This window comes from Branchiostoma lanceolatum, chromosome 1 (genome assembly GCF_035083965.1).
Source record: "Branchiostoma lanceolatum isolate klBraLanc5 chromosome 1, klBraLanc5.hap2, whole genome shotgun sequence".
NCBI classification, from domain to species: domain Eukaryota; kingdom Metazoa; phylum Chordata; class Leptocardii; order Amphioxiformes; family Branchiostomatidae; genus Branchiostoma; species Branchiostoma lanceolatum.
The window spans coordinates 44,046,203-44,069,202 of NC_089722.1; the positions used below are offsets into that span (position 1 = coordinate 44,046,203).

Here is a 23,000-nt window from a genome sequence, read left to right on the forward strand (position 1 = left end):
GTCGACTCGAAGAATTTCACCTTCGTGGGGATCTTTTCCCTCCCGCAATGACCGCTCCATTAGCGCTAGTGCAGCGCCATTGAAGCTGTAAAACTTCATCTCTTCAGTCCCTTCGCGTTTTGGTGGTGAAAGTTAACTTTACAAACTGATCTAGATGTATACGTACGGAAGTAGTGGGAATAACAACTGAAATGCGCTTGGTTTGAGTTGATGACATTTACATAAGACCAGGGGTGTTAACAACCCAAAACTCGACCGTCATTGGCTAATTGTCGGTGACGTTCGGTGACCTGCGAGCAGCCATATGATTGGACCTCGCTAGAAAGTTACTGCCCGACATTTAGTGTACACGGGGGGGGCCCGGGGTCAATCCAACCATCATGCTATGGAACCAAGCTTCAGGGTAAAACATTGAATTTTAAACAGTACTTTTCTACATTTTGGAGGACGTTGTAAGACTTATATTTGATTCAACATATGATGTCATCCATCAAACAAATTTGTGTGGCTGAAACTGTGATCACAGAACCGTTTGTGACATTTCCGTATGACTTTTAATACCTCAATGATGATAAGATATAAACAAAGTTGGAATACAGCTTCTGATCTTCATTTATTAAATATTACCTTTGTCTGCAAAATTAACTTGGTACAAGGCAGAGTTCTATCTACATTTGTATATTACCTATCAGTGAACATCAGCATATACATGTATATGTATGGTATACACTGCGCAAGGCATAGGCCCTCTGCAGTATAACATTAAAACATGAAGAAAGTGTTATTCTTTGTTCAAATCTAAGAAAATTAGCGTTGTCTCTTGAACAAAAGCTTAAATAAAAATTACACCTGTACTCTATTGTCTTAATTCTAAAACAAGAATATCACATGTACATATCATTAAGCATTAGCAACAATAAGAGTTACTCACAGTTCAAATATTGACACTGTGCACTTACACGTGAGTTACAAAAGGTAATCTATGGCTTCTCCTCTGCCAGTGCTTTCATATCTTCTCAGAAACTTAACTGCCAGTATTTTAGGTACCTGATCTTATATGACATTTTCACACATATTTTAGGCTAAAAAATAACAAGAATTAAGACAGTAACTTTGTGTATATTTTGTATAACAACATCAGTCTTAAAAACAGGCTTAAATGTTACAGCATTAAAAGAAAGGAAGATAATAATGGACATCAGAACGGTCATCATTTAAATGCTACCATCTCACATGGAAACGTAACGGCTGACAGATTTAAGTGGGGAGGCTACACACTAACAGTAATAGCCTGTCTAAGGGATATATCAGGATTGGGGAGGTTACACGCTGACTATAACAGCTTGCGTGGGCGACGAATCAGGGCTGGGGAGGCTACACGGTGACTGTAACAGCCTGTGTGGGTGGGAGGGGGGCTACACACTAACTGTAACAACCTTGGAGGGGAGGCTACACGCTAACTGTGACAGCCTGCGTGGGCGACGAATCAGGATTGGGGAGGCTACACACTGACTGTAACAGCCTGCGTGGGCGACGAATCAGGGCTGGGGAGGGGGCTACACGCTAACTGTAACAGCCGGCTTGGGCGACGAATCAGGGCTGGGGAGGCTACACACTGACTGTAACAGCCTGCGTGGGTGACGAATCAGGGCTGGGGAGGCTACATACTGACTGTAACAGCCTGGGAGGGGGCTACACGGTGACTGTAACAGCCTGTGGGGAGGGAGGCTACACACTAACTGTAACAGCTTGCGTGGGTGACGAATCAGGGCTGGGGGGGGCTACACGCTGACTGTAACAGCCTGGGTGGGTGACGAATCAGGGCTGGGGGGCTACACGCTGACTGTAACAGCCTGTGGGGAGGGAGGCTACACGCTGACTGTAACAGCTTGCGTGGGCGACGAATCAGGGCTCGCCTCTCTGGACTTCTCCTTGGTGCCGACTTCCTGCTGAAGCTCCTCGACTCTCTTCTGCAGCTGAGAACAAAAAAACGGCAACGACGAGGAATGAGTGACGTTACCTTAAAACACAAAACAGTACTTAACCTTCTCCCTGCTGCCTAACTCCATAACCAATACATGGCGCCAAACGGCTACCTTAGCAAGGACAAAGTTAACACTGAAAGGGCACAAAGATAAAGCCAAGAAACTTAAGAAAACATGTAGACCTATCCCATTGAGTTTTCCTTCCAACCCAGTTTTCATCTTGATCTGTAATCTGCTAAATTTTCACTACAATGTCTGAGAACCAAGGAAATGATCTGAAGCGGCCTAATTATAGCAACATCCTGGCGAGAGATGTGTACAGATAACTTATGATGCATTAGCAGCTGATGCCTGTGGATGATTGTTGATCGATTGCCTGATTGGTTGATTGATTAATTGCCTACCCATCACAGCTTATCTAAGCTTGACTGATTGATTGGTTGGTTGATTGATAGATTAACTGATTGCCTGCCGAGTCCGGCTTACCTGAGCTCTCAGCTCCAGGAGTTCCCTGTTCCTCTGGCTCAGTGGCTCCTTAAGGGAAGAATTCCGGACAACATTAACCAGAGTTAAGACAGTGCCTTGTGACTAAAAAGCAAAGCTAGTTCCTTGTATAGCATATGTTTATCTTTGAATTGAAATGATAAAAATATTTCATGTCCAAACAAAGCAAAAACTCACCAAGCATCATTAGACATCCCATGATCAAGTCAAAGCCTCTGATACTGCAGTATTCCTTTGTGCAAGCTTACTACGTTGCATGCAGACTTATCGACTAATTGCAGATTAAGATATGAACACCTGTGGTCTCATACCCGGGGTTCCATCAGATATAGCAGATATACATTTGTGGTCTCATACCTGGGTTCCAGCGGATGTAGTACATACACACATACCTGTGGTCTCATACGTGGGTTCCAGCGGATGTAGTGCATACACACATACCTGAGGTCTCATACGTGGGTTCCAGCGAATGTAGTACATACACACATACCTGAGGTCTCATACGTGGGTTCCAGCGAATGTAGTACATACACACATACCTGAGGTCTCATACGGGGGTTCCAGCGGATGTAGTAGGCAAACACTCACCTGAGGTCTCATACGTGGGTTTCAGCGGATGTAGTACATACACACATACCTGCGGTCTCATACGGGGGTTCCAGCGGATGTAGTAGGCCTTCCAGAGCTCGATGCGGCGCAGGCTGGCCACGGGGAAGATGACGTGCTGGTGCGAGTACGCCGCGTACAGCGGGTTCCGGAACTCGTCAGGGCGGTCATTCACGTACGACCAGAGCGACACCGTGTTCTGCCGCACACCCTGGGTATCGGGTTACAATACAAACATTTACCAACCATGCAATGCCAGAAAAATTCATTTGTTGGTTCTTGGATTTTAGAAAATTAATTCTGACCTAACTGGAAGATCCACATGAAAACAGAGTCTGAGGGAAAGTCTGTACCTTGGTTCACACAGTTTCAGGGAGTGGATAGACTTAGTCAAGAGTCAAGTTTTCCTCCCAGACCTTGGTTTTCAAATTGACTGTGATTTTGAAAGAAGAATTTTATTTGTATAGTTTCACCTCTGTGTCCTCCTGACACAAAGTTGAACTGTAGTTCAGTTTTGCACAATCCACAGCTTCTGTGATGTCACATTATGCAGATAAAACATGTCACTTGGCGAGCGGGTATCTTGAGTTTATCTGCATAATGTGACGTCACAGGAGCTGTGAATTGCTCATTCCTTGACAAAGACTGGAGCTGGACTGTAATGACTTTGGGTACACACAGGCCAAGTTTCTGTCAGCTCAAGAAGGCTCATAGAATTGACTGAAAGCTTGTTGGTAAGAGCTTTACTTTGTGTATGGGAATAGTGTTTGAAATCTCCACAGATGCAGTCTGCAGCGTACCTCCTTGTCCTGAATCTGTTCAGCGTTGCAGAGGAAGGTTCCGAACAGGCAGCTGTAGGCGTGGTCAAGGATGGTGATCAGGAACTGCTCGTTAAACTCCAGCGCGACCGGAAACTGGACAGGGGGAGAGAGAGGAATATGTCATTACATATAATTATACATGTGGAACTGGGGGGGGGGAACATGTCATCATCATATACATTGTGTAAACTACAACGTTACAGGAAACTAGGCAGGGGGAGAGAGAGGAATATGTCATTACATATAATTATACAATGTGAAACTGTGCGGGGGAGGGCAAACATGTCATCATCATATTCATGTGTAAACTCCAGCGCGACCGGGAACTGGGGAGGGGGGTGGTACATGGCATTATCATATACAGTCAAAATTATCCATTTGAAAAGATGGTCAGACATTTAAAAAATGAAAGGCGAGCGCACGTCACTGTGTAGATCAAAATGTAAGTGGCACAAAACATTCAGATATCCTCAAGACAAACACATCACTGCCACAGTTGTACCTTCAAGAAACTGACTTTTGCAGCTGTATTTGTTTGATAGAATTCTGACAGACAGCTTCTATAAATGGACTAAGATCAGTAGGTAAGAATCTCACCTGTCTAAGAACTAAGTTCATTATGTAAGAAGCCTCACCTGTCTAAGAACTAAGTTCATTATATAAGAAGTCTGACTTGTCTAAGAATTAAGTTCATTATGTAAGAAGCCTCACCTGTCTAAGAACTAAGTTCATTATATAAGAAGTCTCACTTGTCTAAGAATTAAGTTCAGCAGGTAAGAAGCCTCACCTGTCTGGAGATCTGCCACACACAGTCGATGAACTGCAGGAACACCGGAGACCTGTCGGCGTCAGCGTGGTTCTTGTCTCCATGGCCCAGCCTCTGTTACAGAACACAAAGTACTGTCAGTAAAATGGCATTGGAACTACTTACTGTAGGCCATACAAAGTCATTTCCTTTGTTATCAGACACAGAGTTTTATTTGAAATTGAGGCAAGATGAAGACAGGGGGCTTAAAGAAAGCATGAATCTCACTGCATTTTGTATATCCACTCCCTAAAACTGTGTGCACTGCATGTGCCACTCCCTAAAACTGTGTGCACTGCATGTGCCACTCCCTAAAACTGTGTGCACTGCATGTGCCACTCCCTAAAACTGTGTGCACTGCATGTGCCACTCCCTAAAACTGTGTGCACTGCATGTGCCACTCCCTAAAACTGTGTGCACTGCATGTGCCACTCCCTAAAACTGTGTGCACTGCGTGTGGCACTCCCTAAAACTGTGTGCACTGCGTGTGCCACTCCCTAAAACTGTGTGCACTGCGTGTGGCATTACTTGTCAAGGAACAGACTTTCCTCTCAGACTAGGTTTTGTCAGTATCATTTTTGACAAAAATCTCTGACAGCCAACAAGTGACATCAGTGTAGCCTAGAATACAAAGAAACATTTAATACTGATTACTTTTAAAAAAAGTTACTTTAATTTAGAAATTTAGAATCCTGAAAACTTTTCCCTACATAAATTATGCAGGCTTAGAAAGTGTAGCAGACATGATGATGTATCAATTCACTACTCACTGTAGCAAACTTGTGGCCGAATGAGAGCCACTCCTTCTCTATCAGCAGCTCAAAGCCTCGGATGGTTCGGTAGAACGGGTCCAACATCAGCATGGCTAGTGCTGTCAGCTGTAAACATAAACACAAACAATTACGCCAACAACAACAACCATTACACAACCATTACACAAATAGCAAACATTTATTTGTTAGAACGGGTCCAAAATTAGCAAGGCCATTATACAACAAACAAACAACTATCGGTTGATTAAATGGATTCCATGTCAGTAACTTTGGAGCTTTCTGAAGCACAGAGATGAAAGTGAACTTCCAAAACATTGATAAAACCTTACCCTTCTGTCTCAGTCATCACACCAGTGCACCTGTCCTGTAACTTACCTGTACTGTACCTGTGCTACACATGTACTACTACACCTGTACTACAGCCTTACCTGTGCAGTCCTGTCCCAGCCATCGCTACAGTGCACCTGTCCTGTACCTTACCTGTACTACAGCCTCACCTGTGCAGTCCTGTCCCAGCCATCACTACAGTGCACCTGTCCTGTACCTTACCTGAACTACAGCCTTACCTGTGCAGTCCTGTCCCAGCCATCGCTACAGTGTACCTGTCCTGTACCTTACCTGAACTACAGCCTTACCTGTGCAGTCCTGTCCCAGCCATCGCTACAGTGTACCTGTCCTGTACCTTACCTGTGCTACACCTGCCTTACCTGTGCAGTCCTGTCCCAGCCATCGCTACAGTGCACCTGTCCTGTACCTTACCTGTACTACAGCCTCACCTGTGCAGTCCTGTCCCAGCCATCGCTACAGTGCACCTGTCCTGTACCTTACCTGTACTACAGCCTCACCTGTGCAGTCCTGTCCCAGCCATCGCTACAGTGCACCTGTCCTGTACCTTACCTGTACTACAGCCTCACCTGTGCAGTCCTGTCCCAGCCATCACTACAGTGCACCTGTCCTGTACCTTACCTGTACTACAGCCTTACCTGTGCAGTCCTGTCCCAGCCATCGCTACAGTGTACCTGTCCTGTACCTTACCTGTGCTACACCTGCCTTACCTGTGCAGTCCTGTCCCAGCCATCGCTACAGTGTACCTGTCCTGTACCTTACCTGTGCTACACCTGCCTTACCTGTGCAGTCCTGTCCCAGCCATCGCTACAGTGCACCTGTCCTGTACCTTACCTGTACTACAGCCTTACCTGTGCTATACCTGTACTACAGCCTTACCTGTGCAGTCCTGTCCCAGCCATCGCTACAGTGCACCTGTCCTGTACCTTACCTGTGCTACACCTGTGCTACACCTGTACTACAGCCTTACCTGTGCAGTCCTGTCCCAACCATCGCTACAGTGCACCTGTCCTGTACCTTACCTGTGCTACAGCCTTACCTGTGCAGTTCTGTCCCAACCATCGCTACAGTGTACACCTGTGCCTCACCTGTGCTATACCTGTACTACAGCCTCACCTGTGCAGTCCTGTCCCAGCCATCGCTACAGTGCACGACGACTGAAGTCTTGTGACTCTCCACCTTGTCTGCTACCCTCACCGCTCCTGCTAGGATCAACTGGAGAGGAAACAAACCTTAACATAAATAAAGAATTCAACAAACATTACCAAGAACCCTGAACCAGATTCTTTTTACATCAGGACATTCTTCTGAAGTGATGCACTAGTGCAATGTGTCTTCTCTACAGCTCACATCTTTATCCAAGTACACCCGATCATCCCTACTCGTCCCAACAATAGTGTGTTGTTTCCTTTTTTGAGCAGAGGTTTGACACTTGAGGCTAATGCATGAAGCTCCCTCATACACAGGGCTGCCGGCTTTACATCACCATGTAATTTAAAATGGTAATTGAGTGTAATGTTAATGCAGACTAGTTTGCAGAAAGAGGAAACAGGATTTCTGCCGTCCCACCTTGATGTGCTCCAGCCAGTGTGTCGCCTCCAGGTTGGACAGCCAGTGGTGGTCGTCGATACTCGGGTAGAGCATGTCCCGTAACTTACGCAGGCTGTAAACATAAACATAAACATGAGATGACTCTAACCTATAGAACACTTAAACCTCTATGACCTCTCACTTCTAACACACTTGTCTATGACCTCTCAACTTTAGCAATCTTAACCTTCTATGACCTCTAACCTTTAGCACACTTGACCCACTATGACCCTCACCTTTTCCCATGATATGTATGACCTCTTCCCTTCCCCCATGACATGTATGACCCCTTACCTTTTTCTCATGACATGTATGGCCTTTTATCCTTCCCCCATGACATGCACATTTTGTATGACCTCTCACCTTTCCCTCATGACATGGATGTTGTGGATGTCGAGGAACACCAGCTCCACGTTCTGGTAGGCGTCTTCACTCTCGTAGCCGCCTCCCTTTGCCTGCACAACAACGCAAAGCACAATTTCAATTCAATCTTATTTATTTTACCAGGAGACATCTCAGATCCACGGATCTGGTTTTCAGATGACCCTGGGCACACACATTAAAAATACAATCAGATACAAATATACAGATAACGTTACATTGTACAGACATATATCACAGTATTTCAATTTATCCCAGTCAGTTCTTAGTTACAGTCCCGCTACAGTCTGTTTCTAAACGCTGGCGTAGTTGCAATGTCCCGTTGGTCCGCAGTGAGATTGTTCCACATTAGTGGCCCTTGGTACTGCAGGCTCCCCTTGAAGGTTTCCACGTTTGCCTTAGGGGTGTCTAGCTTGAGAGCACATTCATCAGCAGCAGCATCATCATGATCTGTAAACAGAACATGCCTGTACCTTGGTATACAGAGTTTCAGGGAGTGAATATAGTTCCTCCCAGCCCTCTGTGTTCATCCTGACCTCTGCAAAATTGCTGCGGCCTTCTGTAATCTACACACCTAGTTTGCCACTGCGTTAACATTAGGTCTTCTGTCCGTTTGTGGGTCTTATGTCCGTTTGTGGGACTTAGCACATGTATGTAATCTGACAGTGCAATACATGTATGTACTCTACCCACCTTGTTTGCCACTGCGTTGACGTTAGGTCTGGCATCCATGATGTAAAGTTTGTGGGACTGCGCGTTGGCGTCCATGATCAGCTGTAGGTACTTCTCGTCGTCACGGCAACGCTTCCCGCCGACGCCCACCAGCGGCTGGCTGCAGCGGGAGATCGTGGCCTGGCTCTCCGGGTGTATCCATGACAACGCCTGCAGGGGACAAACAACCAAATAAACAACTCTAGGTGGACTGTTACCAAATTGGCCATGGAGGACACGATTGTAGTACAATCACATCTGTACAGTAAAACATTTTTAGATGTCACAGACATGTCTTAGACATGGTTGTCTAGAATATGTACATCTAAGACATGGCTTAGGTATCTAAGACATGTCTAAGTGTAGCTTACATCTTAGACATTTCTAAATCTAGTTTCCGTACATCTACAGTAAGACATGTATAAGTGTTCCTTACATCTAAGACATGTCTCAGTCTTCCTTACATCCCAGACATTTCTAAATCTTCCTTTTATCCAAGACAAGTCTAGATTCTTAACACTTAAAGGCAACCAAAGCAATATCAGGGCCCAATATATGGAAATTAAAATGATGCTGAAATCTTAATGGTAGTGACATTTACTAACACTGTTTGGCACATTTGCGTAATAACTTGAAGTGAGTTCATACTTTGAGCATTTTAAAACCGCGCAAAAACTTGCCGTATGATGATTCCCCTAGTTACGTGCGCCTACAAAAACTCCGGGGACTACTTTCAGTGAGTTCTCACATCACAACGACGTCTTATTTTTGCATGGTGGACGTCGCTATACATTTGTGATGGTGTTGTTTGAACTAATTATGTATAGACATGACTAGTAAATTGACTTTCAAAATCCGATTTTTCGGACCATACTACTAGTATTGCTTGGGTTGCCTTTAAGACATGCGCAGTGTTACTTACATATAAGACATTACTAAGTCTTACAGACGTGCGAGTTCTTACCGGGATGCGGCACCTGCTGCGGAAGACGCCCACACGTCTCAAGTCGTCGTCGGTCGCAGCCTTCGGCACGGACAGCTGCAAAGGGACAGAGGTGAGATTTTAGTCAGTTAACCAACAAGTGGTGTAAACCTAGTGCATGTACAACAACAATAAGGAGGAAAGTGTCAGAGAGTGAGGCTGTTATCCTTTAACAGACTGAAGTAGGCATTTGGCACCCAATTCCCTATTGGTTACAGAGTTAGGCAGCAGGGAGAAGGTTAACCTTTAGCACACTGAAGTAGCCGCTTGGAGAGGAGAGGTAAAGGAGCTTTGAATTTGCTGTTGAAAAAAAAAATTGTAGTACAGTTGTAACACATTGGAAATGCATATTAGGGTGTCATAAATTCATGATGAAAATAAAACCGCCACAAATATTCTAGATTCACAGTAAGGCCACAGCAAGTAAATTTTATGGATGACATCCTCCGCAGACTCCAAAATTAATGAGATAGGGCGAAAAAAAAACAAGGCGGGCCAAAAAAAACAAGATTCCTAATTTTCAAATTTTAAGATCATAAGTCTTGTTAAACAAGAATTGAGGCGACGAAATATGATAACATGACCAGCAGGTCTTTTATTCCTGTATTCAACCAATGAGTTTTCATATATAATATAAAACCTCCTTGATTTAATGTAAACATGTCCTTGTAGATGTGTATACATCTCCAGAGACTAACTACAACAAATGCAGAAAAGAGCTTGTTGCACCATCATCTGAAGCAACTACACTGGGAATTCATATGCGATAAAACGCATTGTGTATACAGCTCAATTAACTAGATCCCCCCCCCCCATCATTTATATAATGTCCTTGCTAGAACAAATGTAGAAAACAGCTTCTTGTTATAGTATCATGGGCAGGATCTAGGAACTACACTGGGTATTCATATGCAATGAAACACCTTAGACTGTCAACCTTTACGACATATTTGCCAATTTTGGCATGTTGACCACCGTCGGAGGGCAATGAAATTTCTTGTTTTTTTTTCGAAATCAGGCGAAAATTAATGAGCGCGCTGATGTCATCCAGAAAAATTACTTGCTGTGGCCTAACTCACAACAGCTGGGTGAGCTGTGACACTTAGGACAAATGATGTTGGACAAGGCGATTTGGAGTGATGTATGTACTTATTTAGTCCCGGCCGATGGCCGATAGATGATGATGATGACAGCTGGGTAACCACCACCCCCCTCCCCATCCCCAATCCACCCCCCTCCCCATCCCCCCTCCACCTGCCACACAAAGCACCCCTCCCCCCCTCCTCCTTTTTCATCCTGTCGGACGATCGGTCCAGCGTTGATGGACTTAGCATGCAATGTTGAATTTCTTAAACACTGTTCTTGAGTTGAGCCCTTGACGTGAACAAGAAGGCAGGGTATAGTGATGACAGCTTGCCTTAGGACTGCCACCACTCTCTCCACCATCCATCAGCAGGCAGGAGGCAGAACATATCCGACGTCCCGTCCAAGTTGGATGGCCCCCCAACACACACACATCCCTCAAATACTCACCACAGCTGGGTAGGTGTCACAAAACTCATAGTTCTCGTTGACCTTGGTGATCCTCCAGGCATCGTTCGGGAGGCCCTGTACAAAACATTGTGATGAAACATCTTTCCCTTGGGAACATGGTGACAAAGAAAGAAATACAATCAGACATAAATTTACAACTTAAGAACAAACCCTCAGGCTCACAGATGTCTGATAACCAGGCAAATGCACCGGTGTGGCAGGAAAGACTGCATATGGGTTTTTATAGAAAAATATGTTACATTGGGAGGGATCAGAGAAATGCATATAGAATGATATGGATTTCCCCTCTTCTGAGGTGTTGAGGTTTAGAGAATTTCACGACAAAATGGGGTATTCTTAGTCTTAGGAAATGTCTGTGAGACTGTAGCCATATCTGACATTGTCACATCCCCGGTCGATCTGCTTCTAAGGGTGAGGTGGCGTGTGATCAGAGCATTGAGGCGAGGTGCCTCTTTTCACCTCTTTAGAAAAAAACCCTGAGAGCAGAAAATAAAGATCTCCTCTCACCAGCCGTTTGAACTCCTCCACGGCACTGTAAACCTTCCATCCATTGGTCGAGAACGTCTCCTTGTACTCAAAAGCAAAGAAGGGCTGAAAAAACAGAACAGAACGTCAAAGAGATGCACACATCTTCTGCGTACATGTACAGTATCTTATTGACTTATTGTCCTGCTAAAGTGGAAACATCTATGCTAAAAACTTCAAATAGTTCATGTATACAAAAGTGCACTTATGCACAAATGAAGATGCGCTGCAAACTTTCTTTTAGAGCATAAGTAATGAATAGAGGTTTGTGTTTACCAGTTTGTTGTTGACAGGGAAGGCGTACTGCTGCAGTTTCTCGAACACCAGTCGGCGCGAGTGGTTTTCCTGTTTGTGGGCGAATCTCAGGTTCCGCATGTCCTGAACAGGGCGACAATACATCACTGTTTCCATGGTAACAACAAATCAGTTTCTATGGTAACAACACCAGCCTGCGGGAGTGTTTGTGGGCGAACCCTTTGTTTCGCAAGTCCTGAACATGGCGACGATGAAGTACTGTTTCTTGGGACATTTATAAATTTGTCAGCATAACATGTAGGCCAGCATTTATCACAATCAACCCCCAAAAAAGGGCTAGTGAATGCCACACAATTATTAACATAATTACCTCGGACATGGGATATTCGGCCAATGGGCTGCTCTTATCGCAACATGTAAGCGTCAATCAATCGATTAACCATTACAATGTTCCAATGTTCATATTTACCTTACAAAACACGTCTAGTCCGTAGGAGTTCTCTCCACGGCTTGACTGACCTCCGACCTTCTCCACACGCGACACGACCCCTAGCGGCACATCCACGATGAACGGGGGGTCCTAAACAACAACATAAACAACAACAGGAATGTTTACCACTCATGGGGGGGGGTCCTGTTTATAAGAACAGGAAATATTTATCCAAGTCCCAAGGAAAAATTCGAGAGGTTGTTTCGAAGGAAATATAAATATCAAGTTTAACTGACTGCTCCTTGTGTGAAGTAAACCATGACCTTGACCTTCCCTTGATCATAAGTTGATAAATAACTTTATTGCACAACAATATAATTGTGCAATGTACAAAGTATGGCATCCACTGGTACATAGATAACATTCTATTAGTCTAATCAAACTATCTTATACATGTACAATATGGTGTAGTAGTATGGGATGACAATGGGAAGTTGATATGACCTTGACCCAACATCAACCCTGACCTATTGTTCTTGCCGTTGGAATGACCCTCGCCCAGCCTGTGTTTCCCATTGACCCGACCTTGACCTACCCTGTTGTTGCCCTTGAAGTACAGCTTGTAGTTGGTGACGGACAGGACGCCCCGGACCGGACCCATGAAGGGGCACAGGTAGGTCACGTCCTTGGCTAGAGGTCAAAGGTAAAGCAGGGGGTAAGTGTACATGTCCATGTGGGGAAACTGACTCCTGGCAGATTTACCTGTTACTGACTCAGGTGAACATGAGTACCCAGCTTTGGTTGGGGACATCCTTTCAGATGGGACGTTAAGCCATGGCTAGAGGTCTCGTGTTTGAGGAGAGCCACATGTTGAGCTTGTTCAAGACTGAGTATCCCGCACACTTATCACAAGGAGCGTAGGGGTTCATCTTGGTGAAATCTTACAGGCCGATCTTTGGTAACTTGTACCCACGGTACAAGATTGATGCATGTTACACCTGAAGGGACTTCACTGGTTAAGCAAAACAAACATGATTCTGAGTTGTTTGATTTATTACTCCAATGTTTGATCATTCCTGCTTTATGTTATATGATTGTGAATTGACTACTCATTAAGTTTATGTTATTGTTAAGTTATACTTTTTTTGTATCCTGATTTGTTATGATTTGTCATGTAATGTAAGCGCTCCCTTGTAAATCCGTTACAATGTTACTAGTAACTGTAGGGACCACCCTGAAGATTAATAAATAAAAAATTAATAAAAAAAACATAACGAAGTGACGGGTAGGAATTTGTATGGTGACCTTCCTGTGTATTGCATTGAAAGTTTATATCATTAACTTTTAGCGTTTCATATGTTACCTATGAAACACGGTCTAGTGTGTATGTACCCTGAGTATCATTTAGTACCCTAAAACAGGTAACCAGCTTGTTGTGTAAGTGATGTTGTGATCATGTGACTTGCAGCTTACCGATGGCCTGCAGTTTTTCCCCGGGCATGAGGGGAGGGTCGTCGGGCTGGGCAAGTTTGGAGTTCGCATCTCGTAACACCTGCAGGAAAACAACAAACAAACAAGTGTTGGTAAATACTAGCAGCAGGAGTTCAGACAAAAACAGGGCATATGATATATATATTATAAGGACACAAATCTTCCCCAACAACCAGTCTGCTTGGAAAGTAGAATCCTTTCTCTCAAACAAACCTTACCAGCGGACACAGGCACAGCCCCAACTCTGACTTCCTCTATCAGACTCTTGCAGTTACAGAAGTCACCAGAACGAACACAGACCATTCGCCAACTTTCACTGTTATGTGTTTCTGTGATACCATATCTGTATCATGTGTTACTGCTAGGATACTATATATGTATGTAGATTGACCCGGACATTTCAGTATCTCTGTTATATTTTGTCCAGCATCTCTTCGTTACCTTCTCTCTTATGACCTCAGTGAAAAGTGGCCTTCAGGCTGATTTCAGCCTCTCATGAATAAACAAATGTTTAAAGCAATCAATGAAACAAACCCACCTTGATCTGTATTATCCCCATATTCCCAGAGCGAACCCCTTCACAGCTACTGCACCACTTATACCACTAACCAACAGATCTATAATTGTCCACATATGACTGATTCTACAAATTCAGATTTGTGAAATCGAAATTTGGAAGTTACAAGTGAAAACCAGCAGCCTGGAAGCCACAGCCGTTCAGTAAATACTTCAGGGTCGAGACGAAGCCGGAGGTCTCATGTTGATGGTTAGTTACCTCCAACCCCCTTACAGTATAGTTACTGAACTGTCCCCGGCAGGAAGAGTGTGTTAGAGCAGGAAGTGTGCAGCCAGCTGATTCTGCACCATCTGGGGGGGGGGGGGGGGGGTGGGGTGGTACAGGACAGCCTCAGGCTGGCTGAGCTTCAGGCATAAACAATTCAGTCTGTTGGTTCTTGGATTTCACCAAAAAGACAATAATCAAAATGATGCTCACCTGGAAGTTCAGCACGAGTCCGTGGGGAAGCCTGTGTCTGTATTTCTCCCTACAGTACTACTAGTAGTGCAGCCGAACGATGATGATGATGATGATGATGATGATGTGTGTTTCTATGTCTGTGTCTATCATGTGTGTGTCTAGGTGTGTGTAAGTGTCTGTCTGTGTGTTTGTATTTGTCTGTATGTGTGTCTGTATCTGTGTGTCTGTAGCTGTCTGTCTGTAGCTTTCTGTCTGTGTCTGTCTGCCTGTATGTGTATGTAAAGGGACCGCCCCCGACCTAGCTAGCGAGTTTGCCTCTCAACGCAACAAGGGCCATATTTTCCAAGGGTATACCTTGAGTTCTACATTGAATCTTATTTTCCGAATTACAACTTCCTCGTTCCATGGCAGTGAAGCAGCACCATTTCGGTAATGAAACACAGTCGGAGACAGGGACACAGTCGTTGTCGCCAGGCAACCAACCCAGACGTCCGGTTTGTGTCGCACGCCCTACTTTCCATTTTCTTCTCTGCAGATCGTCACTACTCTGGGCATGTAGAAGCTATACCTTGAGGATACCTTGAGGATGAATAGGTGAAGAAGGCAGCACGTACGCCTGTTGTTGTCACCCTGCTTGTGTATGCATATTACACATGTACATTGATGTATGTCTAGAAGAACCTCTAAAGTAATTTAGAATCTTTGCTTTACAGTGTAGAAAATGGAAAAAAGTACAGTGGCGAACTCAAGGCCGGTCCTGTTATGTGTGCGTGTGTGTGTATGTGTTTGTGTATGTGTTTGTGTGTGTGCATCTGTGTGTGTGTGTGTGTGTGTGTGTGTGTGTGTGTGTGTGTGTGTGTGTGTATGTGTTTGTGTATGTGTTTGTGTGTGTGCATCTGTGTGTGTGTGTGTGTGTGTGTCTGTCCGCGTCCGTGCATCTGTGCGTGTGTGTGATACCCTGAAAATTATGAAGCCAAAATTATTCCCATGTCCATGTCGACAAGCACCAGGTCTTGGACGTTTGTACATACATTTCAAACTCTATTACTTGTCACATTAACGTGTGTGTGTGGGGGGGGGGATCTGTCACACTCCAGAGGTACACTGGAGGGGGGGTATCTGAGGGGGGTGGGGGTGGGGAACAACTTGACAGCTACTCTCTCTAGACTCCCTACCTTGAGCTCCTGCGCCTGTAGGTTCTGTAAGACTCCTTACCTTGAGCTCCTGCGCCTGTAGGTTCTGTAAGACGCCAAGTACCTTGAGCTCCTGCGCCTGTAGGTTCTGTAAGACTCCTTACCTTGAGCTCCTGCGCCTGTAGGTTCTGTAAGACTCCTTACCTTGAGCTCCTGTGCCTGTAGGTTCTGTAAGACTCCTTACCTTGAGCTCCTGCGCCTGTAGGTTCTGTAAGACTCCTTACCTTGAGCTCCTGCGCCTTTAAGTTCTGTAAGACTCCTTACCTTGAGCTCCTGCGCCTGTAGGTTCTGTAAGACTCCCTACCTTGAGCTCCTGCCCTTGTAGGTTCTGTAAGACTCCCTACCTTGAGCTCCTGCGCCTGTAGGTTCTGTAAGACTCCTTACCTTGAGCTCCTGCGCCTGTAGGTTCTGTAAGACTCCTTACCTTGAGCTCCTGCGCCTGTAGGTTCTGTAAGACTCCTTACCTTGAGCTCCTGCGCCTGTAGGTTCTGTAAGACTCCTTACCTTGAGCTCCTGCGCCTGTAGGTTCTGTAAGACGCCTTACCTTGAGCTCCTGCGCCTGTAGGTTCTGTAAGACTCCTTACCTTGAGCTCCTGCGCCTGTAGGTTCTGTAGGACTCCTTACCTTGAGCTCCTGCGCCTGTAGGTTCTGTAAGACGCCAAGTACCTTGAGCTCCTGTGCCTGTAGGTTCTGTAAGACTCCTTTAATACCTTGAGCTCCTGCGCCTGTAGGTTCTGTAGGACTCCTTACCTTGAGCTCCTGCGCCTGTAGGTTCTGTAAGACGCCAAGTACCTTGAGCTCCTGTGCCTGTAGGTTCTGTAAGACTCCTTACCTTGAGCTCCTGCGCCTGTAGGTTCTGTAAGACTCCTTACCTTGAGCTCCTGCGCCTGTAGGTTCTGTAGGACTCCTCACCTTGAGCTCCTGCGCCTGTAGGTTCTGTAAGACTCCTTACCTTGAGCTCCTGCGCCTGTAGGTTCTGTAGGACTCCTTACCTTGAGCTCCTGTGCCTTTAAGTTCTGTAAGACTCCTTACCTTGAGCTCCTGCGCCTGTAGGTTCTGTAAGACTCCTTACCTTGAGCTCCTGCGCCTGTAGGTTCTGTAGGACTCCTTACCTTGAGCTCCTGCGCCTGTAGGTTCTGTAAGACTCCTTACCTTGAGCTCCTGCGCCTGTAGGTTCTGTAGGACTCCTTACCTTGAGCTCCTGTGCCTGTAGGTTCTCCTGTGAGTCTGAGACGGACGAAGAGGCGGAGGCGGAGGGCGAGCCCGGCTTGGCCTGGTCGTGGCTGGACGTGCGGGACCGCCCGGAGCTGGACCGGGTGCTGCCGGGCGTGCTGCCGGGCGTGGTGGCGGCCGCCCCCGAAGCCGCCTCGGCGGACGACCCGGTCTTCCCGTCGGAGCTGACGCTGAGGGAGCCGGCGCTGCCCTGCGTCTGTCGCGGCTCTCGGCCCTCGGACTTGTCCATGTCGTAAGTAACGTCTTCCTCAGACGAACAAGTCAGTCTTCCGGAAATATCCAGACGAAACGGAAGTAATGGCTTCAACCGGAAGTACTTCTCCTCGGCCCCTCGTTCCCAGGATAGTTCAAGGACGTCACTCGTATCCAGAGTATTTCATGTCTGAGGCCGCAGCAAGCCAATTACTTGCTTCTCGGACATTTTGATGTAAAAAAAGAAATGAACAATATGGGAAGAAAAATCCTACCTGACTGTAGACTCTACTCTACTCTACTCTACTCTACTCTACTCTACTCTACTCTACTCTACTCTACTCTACTCTACCACGTCTACTCTACTCTACTAGCTCTACTCTACTCTACTCTACTAGGTCTACTCTACTCTACTCTACTCTACTCTACTCTACTCTACTCTACTCTACTCTACTCTACTAGCTCTACTCTACTCTACTCTACTAGGTCTATTCTACTCTACTCTACTCTACTCTACTCTACTCTACTCTACTCTACTCTACTCTACTCTACTCTACTCTACTCTACTCTACTATGAAAAAAAGATGGGAGGGAAATTCGAATCCAACTGACGTAAGGTTGGCGCTGCCGGTTATCGTACGGTACAAATTATCGTCCACTTTGGGTCAGGCAAACACATCGGAACATCGGGTAGGTCATGTACAACAAGGTCATGCAGTTCACCCCACCCCCCCCCCCCCCATGTGTGTGAAAATAGTAATGTTCATCAGTTTTAACCCTTATGAAACTAATTCCTCTGTTGCTTTGACCCAAAAATCGACATGGAACTTCAGCGACTATCCCAAATACTTGGCATCATTGAATCATTCCCATCATGCATCATATGACTGCATGAAGAGGCACTACTAAATCCCCGGATTATAAATGGTTCATCTATTTGTTCATATGTGATCAATTTTCACAAATTCGTTTGATTTTGTATTCAGAGAGATGCGGTTTCTAGAAATTGAACCCTTCATTTTCGATTTTTTTTATTCGGTAAGGATCTCGTGGGCAATACCCGCATTCCGTCGAATTACGGAGTCTTTATACCATAAAGACAATGACTTGTTACATTCGAGCTCCATGTAACTATATTAAAGCATATCAATCAATTTAAAATATAAACCATTGCGTAGGTAAAATATATGCATGGCTAAGTACTGATGGTACTGCTAATTTATTTGCCTCGTTACAGAGCGGAGTCACAGTTGAGTACCCCTTTAAGGAAAATCAAACCGGAACCGGAACAACCGTTTTCCATTGCTTACAAAAAAAGAAGTCAAACCCTTCACTAGTTATAGACAATTGCGTTTGTATGATTTGGATAAGCAGCTTTGATACCTATTTGTACACTGTTCTTTTATGTATGTTATTTTCATTTAGCCTTCGGGCATGAATTTGCAATAATCTTATTATTAAACGTGTGTAACTTTAACAAAACATTCCAGAGAAGGACAACTGACCTTCGGGGCTACGCAAACCATAATCAAACTGAAATGCATCTCTTTGCTGCCATCACAATCATTCCCGTGTGCCGAGATTGTTGATTCGAATCATCGGGGCAATCTCTGAGAGGGAATAGGAACAGAACTATCATGATCTATTGAGAAACTCGTATCCACATAACATCAGGAAACTGGGTTGTTAGTGTTAGCGTAAAATTCTAGAGCATCTACAACTAAACCCCGAGGGCAAGAAGGTTTCAAGGACAGGTGTGTTTGTTGACCTTATCAGGTGAGAACATGTGCAGTTATTCAGCAGTAGCTGAACTAAACAGAGCTCAGCCTTTTTTTAAACTGAAAATGATCTTGTTAATAATCGGGTTCTGTTAATGCAAATATCAACTCTCTCTGACAAACACACTTCGTTCCTGAGATCATGACTGCGGCACAAAAAACAGATTAGCTTCACCCGGTGGGTACAGTAATTACCTCAGAGTGACGATCTCTAATCTCTAATCGGCAGTTGAACACTACGAGCCAGCAGTTAAGGACACTCATGTACGATGCACTCCCGACTCCGTAAGAAGTTGTCAGACTGAATAGCTAAGATCTGCTAACCATCCGTAATCTTCAAACTGTTTGGCAACAACCATGATACATGATAGAACCCGTGAAAAGGTTATTGGAACAGTTGGCAGGACAAAATTGTGGCTCCTACGTCACATCAAAATGGCGACTCGGAAAAATGACAGCCAAGGACGCTGTAGGAATAATCATTCATAGTTGGTACCAATGCAGCTGTGCTTCGACTCTTCTTTTGTAATGATTAATCCCAGGATTTTCAGTTCTGACTCACATGCTGAATCTCAAGCGCAGGTTACACATCATGAGCCGAACATGGCTCCCGAATACAAGCCGACCCAGATCGGCTGAAGTTCGGGGGCAGTCTGGCCAGTTTTGCGACCGAGCCTATCTTTGTCGCCGAACATGCACCCATCATCTCCTAACCAGTACACGAATTACTCCCGAATGAGCCCCGAATGCTTTCTAGCCTACTCCCAACCATCCCGACCTCTAGCCGCAGACTGACGAATCTCTCCTGACTAATCCCCGACCGAATGCAGACCCTCTCACGAATTGAAATGGACATATTCAGCGACTTTTAAAAGAGGGGTCATTTTCGTTTTTAATTAAAATGATCCATTCTATTATGTTGTTAACATCACCGAGATATCGAATTCGGATCATGGCTAGCTTTAATACAAGCTTCTTTCAGTGTTCTTCTTTGTTTTTGGTCGTGTGAAGGTCACGTTCCGATAGTAGTCACTTGGCAGAGATTTGTCTACGGCATTGCGGTGAGTTATGGGTAGGTTGGAAACTAGTTGGGAGTAAGTCAGTAGTGTTTCTGGCGTGAATAAGGTTCTAATTTTACTGCTGTCGAACACCAGCCGAACACCAGACGACCCATTTCAGACCGGCACCGTCCAGAGCCGAATGTTTTGAAATTTTCCAAACATTCGGCTGGCGCAGCCGAACACCCGCCGACTCAGCCGAACGCCACCCGACCTAGCTCCCACATCACTCCCGAATCACTCTAACCATGGTAGGGGGAGAGTCGGGAGGCCATGTTCGGCTATGTGTAACCGGGGCTTGGACATATACAACGGTGTTAGGAGATCTGTGAGTTACAAAATATACCTAAATAATCCCGACCAAAAATATACCCTTCTGCCTACGTCGAAGGCAACAGGTAGCATTTATCAATCCGGCAAACATATTAAAACTTTGTTGTTATCATTCTGACGTTATGTGGTGTCTTTATGACAGCGTTCTGTGATATTATTAGCTAAAATCGGCTTAATAGGATATTGTTGTCAAAGTCGGAAGTTATGTGACAAAAGTTTGAGAGTCTGAAAGAATATTACTCTCGACATGGAGTTTTGATGTCATTGTCAACAGCAACGACGTCAACCTCATGACAAAAATGAGGATGTTTTTGTTTAACAAAGTCGAACAAGCTACGAGAAGCTGTGAAAATCGTCCTGAGCCTTGACTTGGCTTGTGGTGTGCCTTTTAGACCAGAATTTAGGCGCTAAATTATTGGACGGTGGCAATATGACATCAGACAAGTGATAGGCATGCAGGTCAGCATGAGCACAAGGGGATGAGGAGAGCAGAGAAAACTAGAGGAGGTTTAATACTGTGCGGGTCTCTGATCGCTGCGAATGTGGCCTAGGCCTGACAGTTTCATGTATCGGGAGTTACTGAGGACAACGTGGCGTGCACGCGCGACCTTCAAATGTAGAACGAAGGTGTCTTCACTGAAGTGTATGACCTGCTCTCGTCCCAATGATCCCCCATTAGTTCTGTTCCTTGATTCTGTATATAATCTGTTCTATTGTGCTGCTGAAGCGACCAGACGCCCTGCAGGTCGGGGTCCTTTGTGTCGGGAGTTAGGTAAGACGGTGACGTAACGAGCGTTAGGTAAGACGGTGACGTAATGTCTACGCGCGGCCTTCAAATGTACAACTGTGTCTGCCCTGCCCTCGCCCCAATCTGTTCTTTGGCATGGCTGATTACTTACAACACTCCTTGATTCCTTTGTTCACCTGCCTCTAATTAATGGTTGTCTCTTAGATCATGCGTGAGGCACAGACAACAGATTAGTCTCGTCGGTACAGTATGTGTATTACAGTACAATATATAATCTAAAATTATATCTGAACCAAGTTCAACTACAAATACAACTAGACAGAAGTACAATGTGACACAGACTCCAGACTCAAAAGTTCTCAGACTGGAAAGGAAAGATCTGCCGACTGTCTGAACTCTGGTGAGTCTCCCTGCTGTTCCTCAGCAATCCTACATGTTAGTTACCGCGTCTTTTGTTCGTTTTATAAGTTAAACGTCGTCTCTGTGTTCTACAGTAGACAGGGCAAATAAAGGCATGCCTCATTTTGACGTCACGTTGAGGTCTTTGCTGTTGCCACTGGCAACAGAAGTAGATTGTGATTACCACAGGTTTTCACCCGTGAGTAAAAAACACATACAACAGCCAGTCTGAGCTCTATAATTTAAAATGAAATTCGCCCAGTTAAACCGCTGCTAGACAGTAGAGCAGAACACCGTAAGACGGGCTCCCGACACTTACAGAAGTTCTCAGGCTGAAGAGCCAAGACCTGCCAACCATCTGTACCCTGGTGAGTTTTCCTCCTGTTTATCAACAACCCTACATGATAGTTGACGTGCCTTGAATTCATTTTACCGGTAAGAAAGTTGTCAGAACAGTTCGCAGGACAAACCTTTCGTCCCTGCGCCACAGGAAAATATGTGGTAAGTACTATTTGGTGCTATGTTTGAAGCTCTGAAAATGTCAAAGTAGGATGTGTTTTTATTTAATATCTTATCAGAAGCTCCTCTGTGTATTGTCCATCAAATGAATGCCTGTAAAGGTTCTAAAAGTAGGCCGAATTTTGGACAAATGTGGAAAGTTATATTTTGTGCCATGTTTGAAGCTCTGAAAATGTCAAAGAAGGGTGTTTTTGGATTCAATATTTCATCAGAAGTACCCCGGTGTATTGTCTATGAAATGAAAGCTTGTATCTTGTTTCATTGCTGTACACTTGTCTCTTAAAGTACGGCAAATTTTGGACATATGCGGAAAGTACCATTTTGTGGTATGTTTGAAGCACGGAAGATGTAAAAGTAGGGAGGGTGTTTTTGGATTTGGTATTTATAAGAAGTATATCGTATATTGTTTCCATTCCAGGCAGCATTTCCTCATCTTTGGTTGGGTGAAGTCATTGAAAGAATTGAATGTTATCATTCTTTTGTGAGACAAGAGTCTATATGACTCTATATCACCGCGCGCGCGTGGCTGTTGCTTTTTGTTCTAACATTTTCGATACCTTTGTAACAATCTGTGATAAGTTATTGCCTTGAACAATTTCTAACATAGAGTTTGATTTCTAGATTTTGTGTACTGTGCTCCAACATGTAACAGGGTATCAAAGACATGTGTTTTTTTGTTCACCTTATCAGGTGGGAATACCTGCATTTTAGCAGTGGCTGAACTCAACTCTGCTTTTTCTAGGTGCAAATGATCTTCGGTTTCTGTTTGACTTAAAGATCAGCCCTCTCTGAGATCATAACCGAGGCACAGAC

At 44.9% G+C, this 23,000-nt stretch overlaps 1 protein-coding gene across 3 annotated transcripts; it reads right to left on the reverse strand.

Annotated features, from left to right (window-relative positions):
* Nucleotides 1-1,570: 1,570 nt before the first annotated feature.
* LOC136425027 (myotubularin-related protein 2-like) lies at nucleotides 1,571-17,458 on the reverse strand. Of its 3 annotated transcripts, none has more exons than XM_066413759.1 (19): nucleotides 17,120-17,458; nucleotides 13,741-13,819; nucleotides 12,863-12,957; nucleotides 12,307-12,417; nucleotides 11,859-11,960; nucleotides 11,565-11,648; nucleotides 11,037-11,111; nucleotides 9,486-9,560; nucleotides 8,504-8,692; nucleotides 7,793-7,884; nucleotides 7,409-7,502; nucleotides 6,992-7,054; nucleotides 5,992-6,027; nucleotides 5,492-5,599; nucleotides 4,704-4,796; nucleotides 3,896-4,009; nucleotides 3,127-3,306; nucleotides 2,472-2,519; nucleotides 1,571-1,976 (listed from the first exon to the last, which is right to left on the reverse strand). In XM_066413759.1, exons 1-19 carry the CDS (start codon nucleotides 17,387-17,389, stop codon nucleotides 1,869-1,871), a joined length of 2,016 nt encoding a protein of 671 aa, XP_066269856.1. In that variant the 5' UTR covers nucleotides 17,390-17,458; the 3' UTR covers nucleotides 1,571-1,868. The 3 variants fall into 3 exon arrangements, with proteins under 3 accessions (XP_066269856.1, XP_066269864.1, XP_066269847.1); XM_066413767.1 differs by lacking the exon at nucleotides 5,992-6,027 and adding an exon at nucleotides 6,810-6,845; XM_066413750.1 differs by lacking the exon at nucleotides 5,992-6,027 and having other exon boundaries at nucleotides 1,743-1,976; nucleotides 6,956-7,054; nucleotides 17,120-17,456.
* Between the last annotated feature and the right edge of the window lie 5,542 nt (nucleotides 17,459-23,000).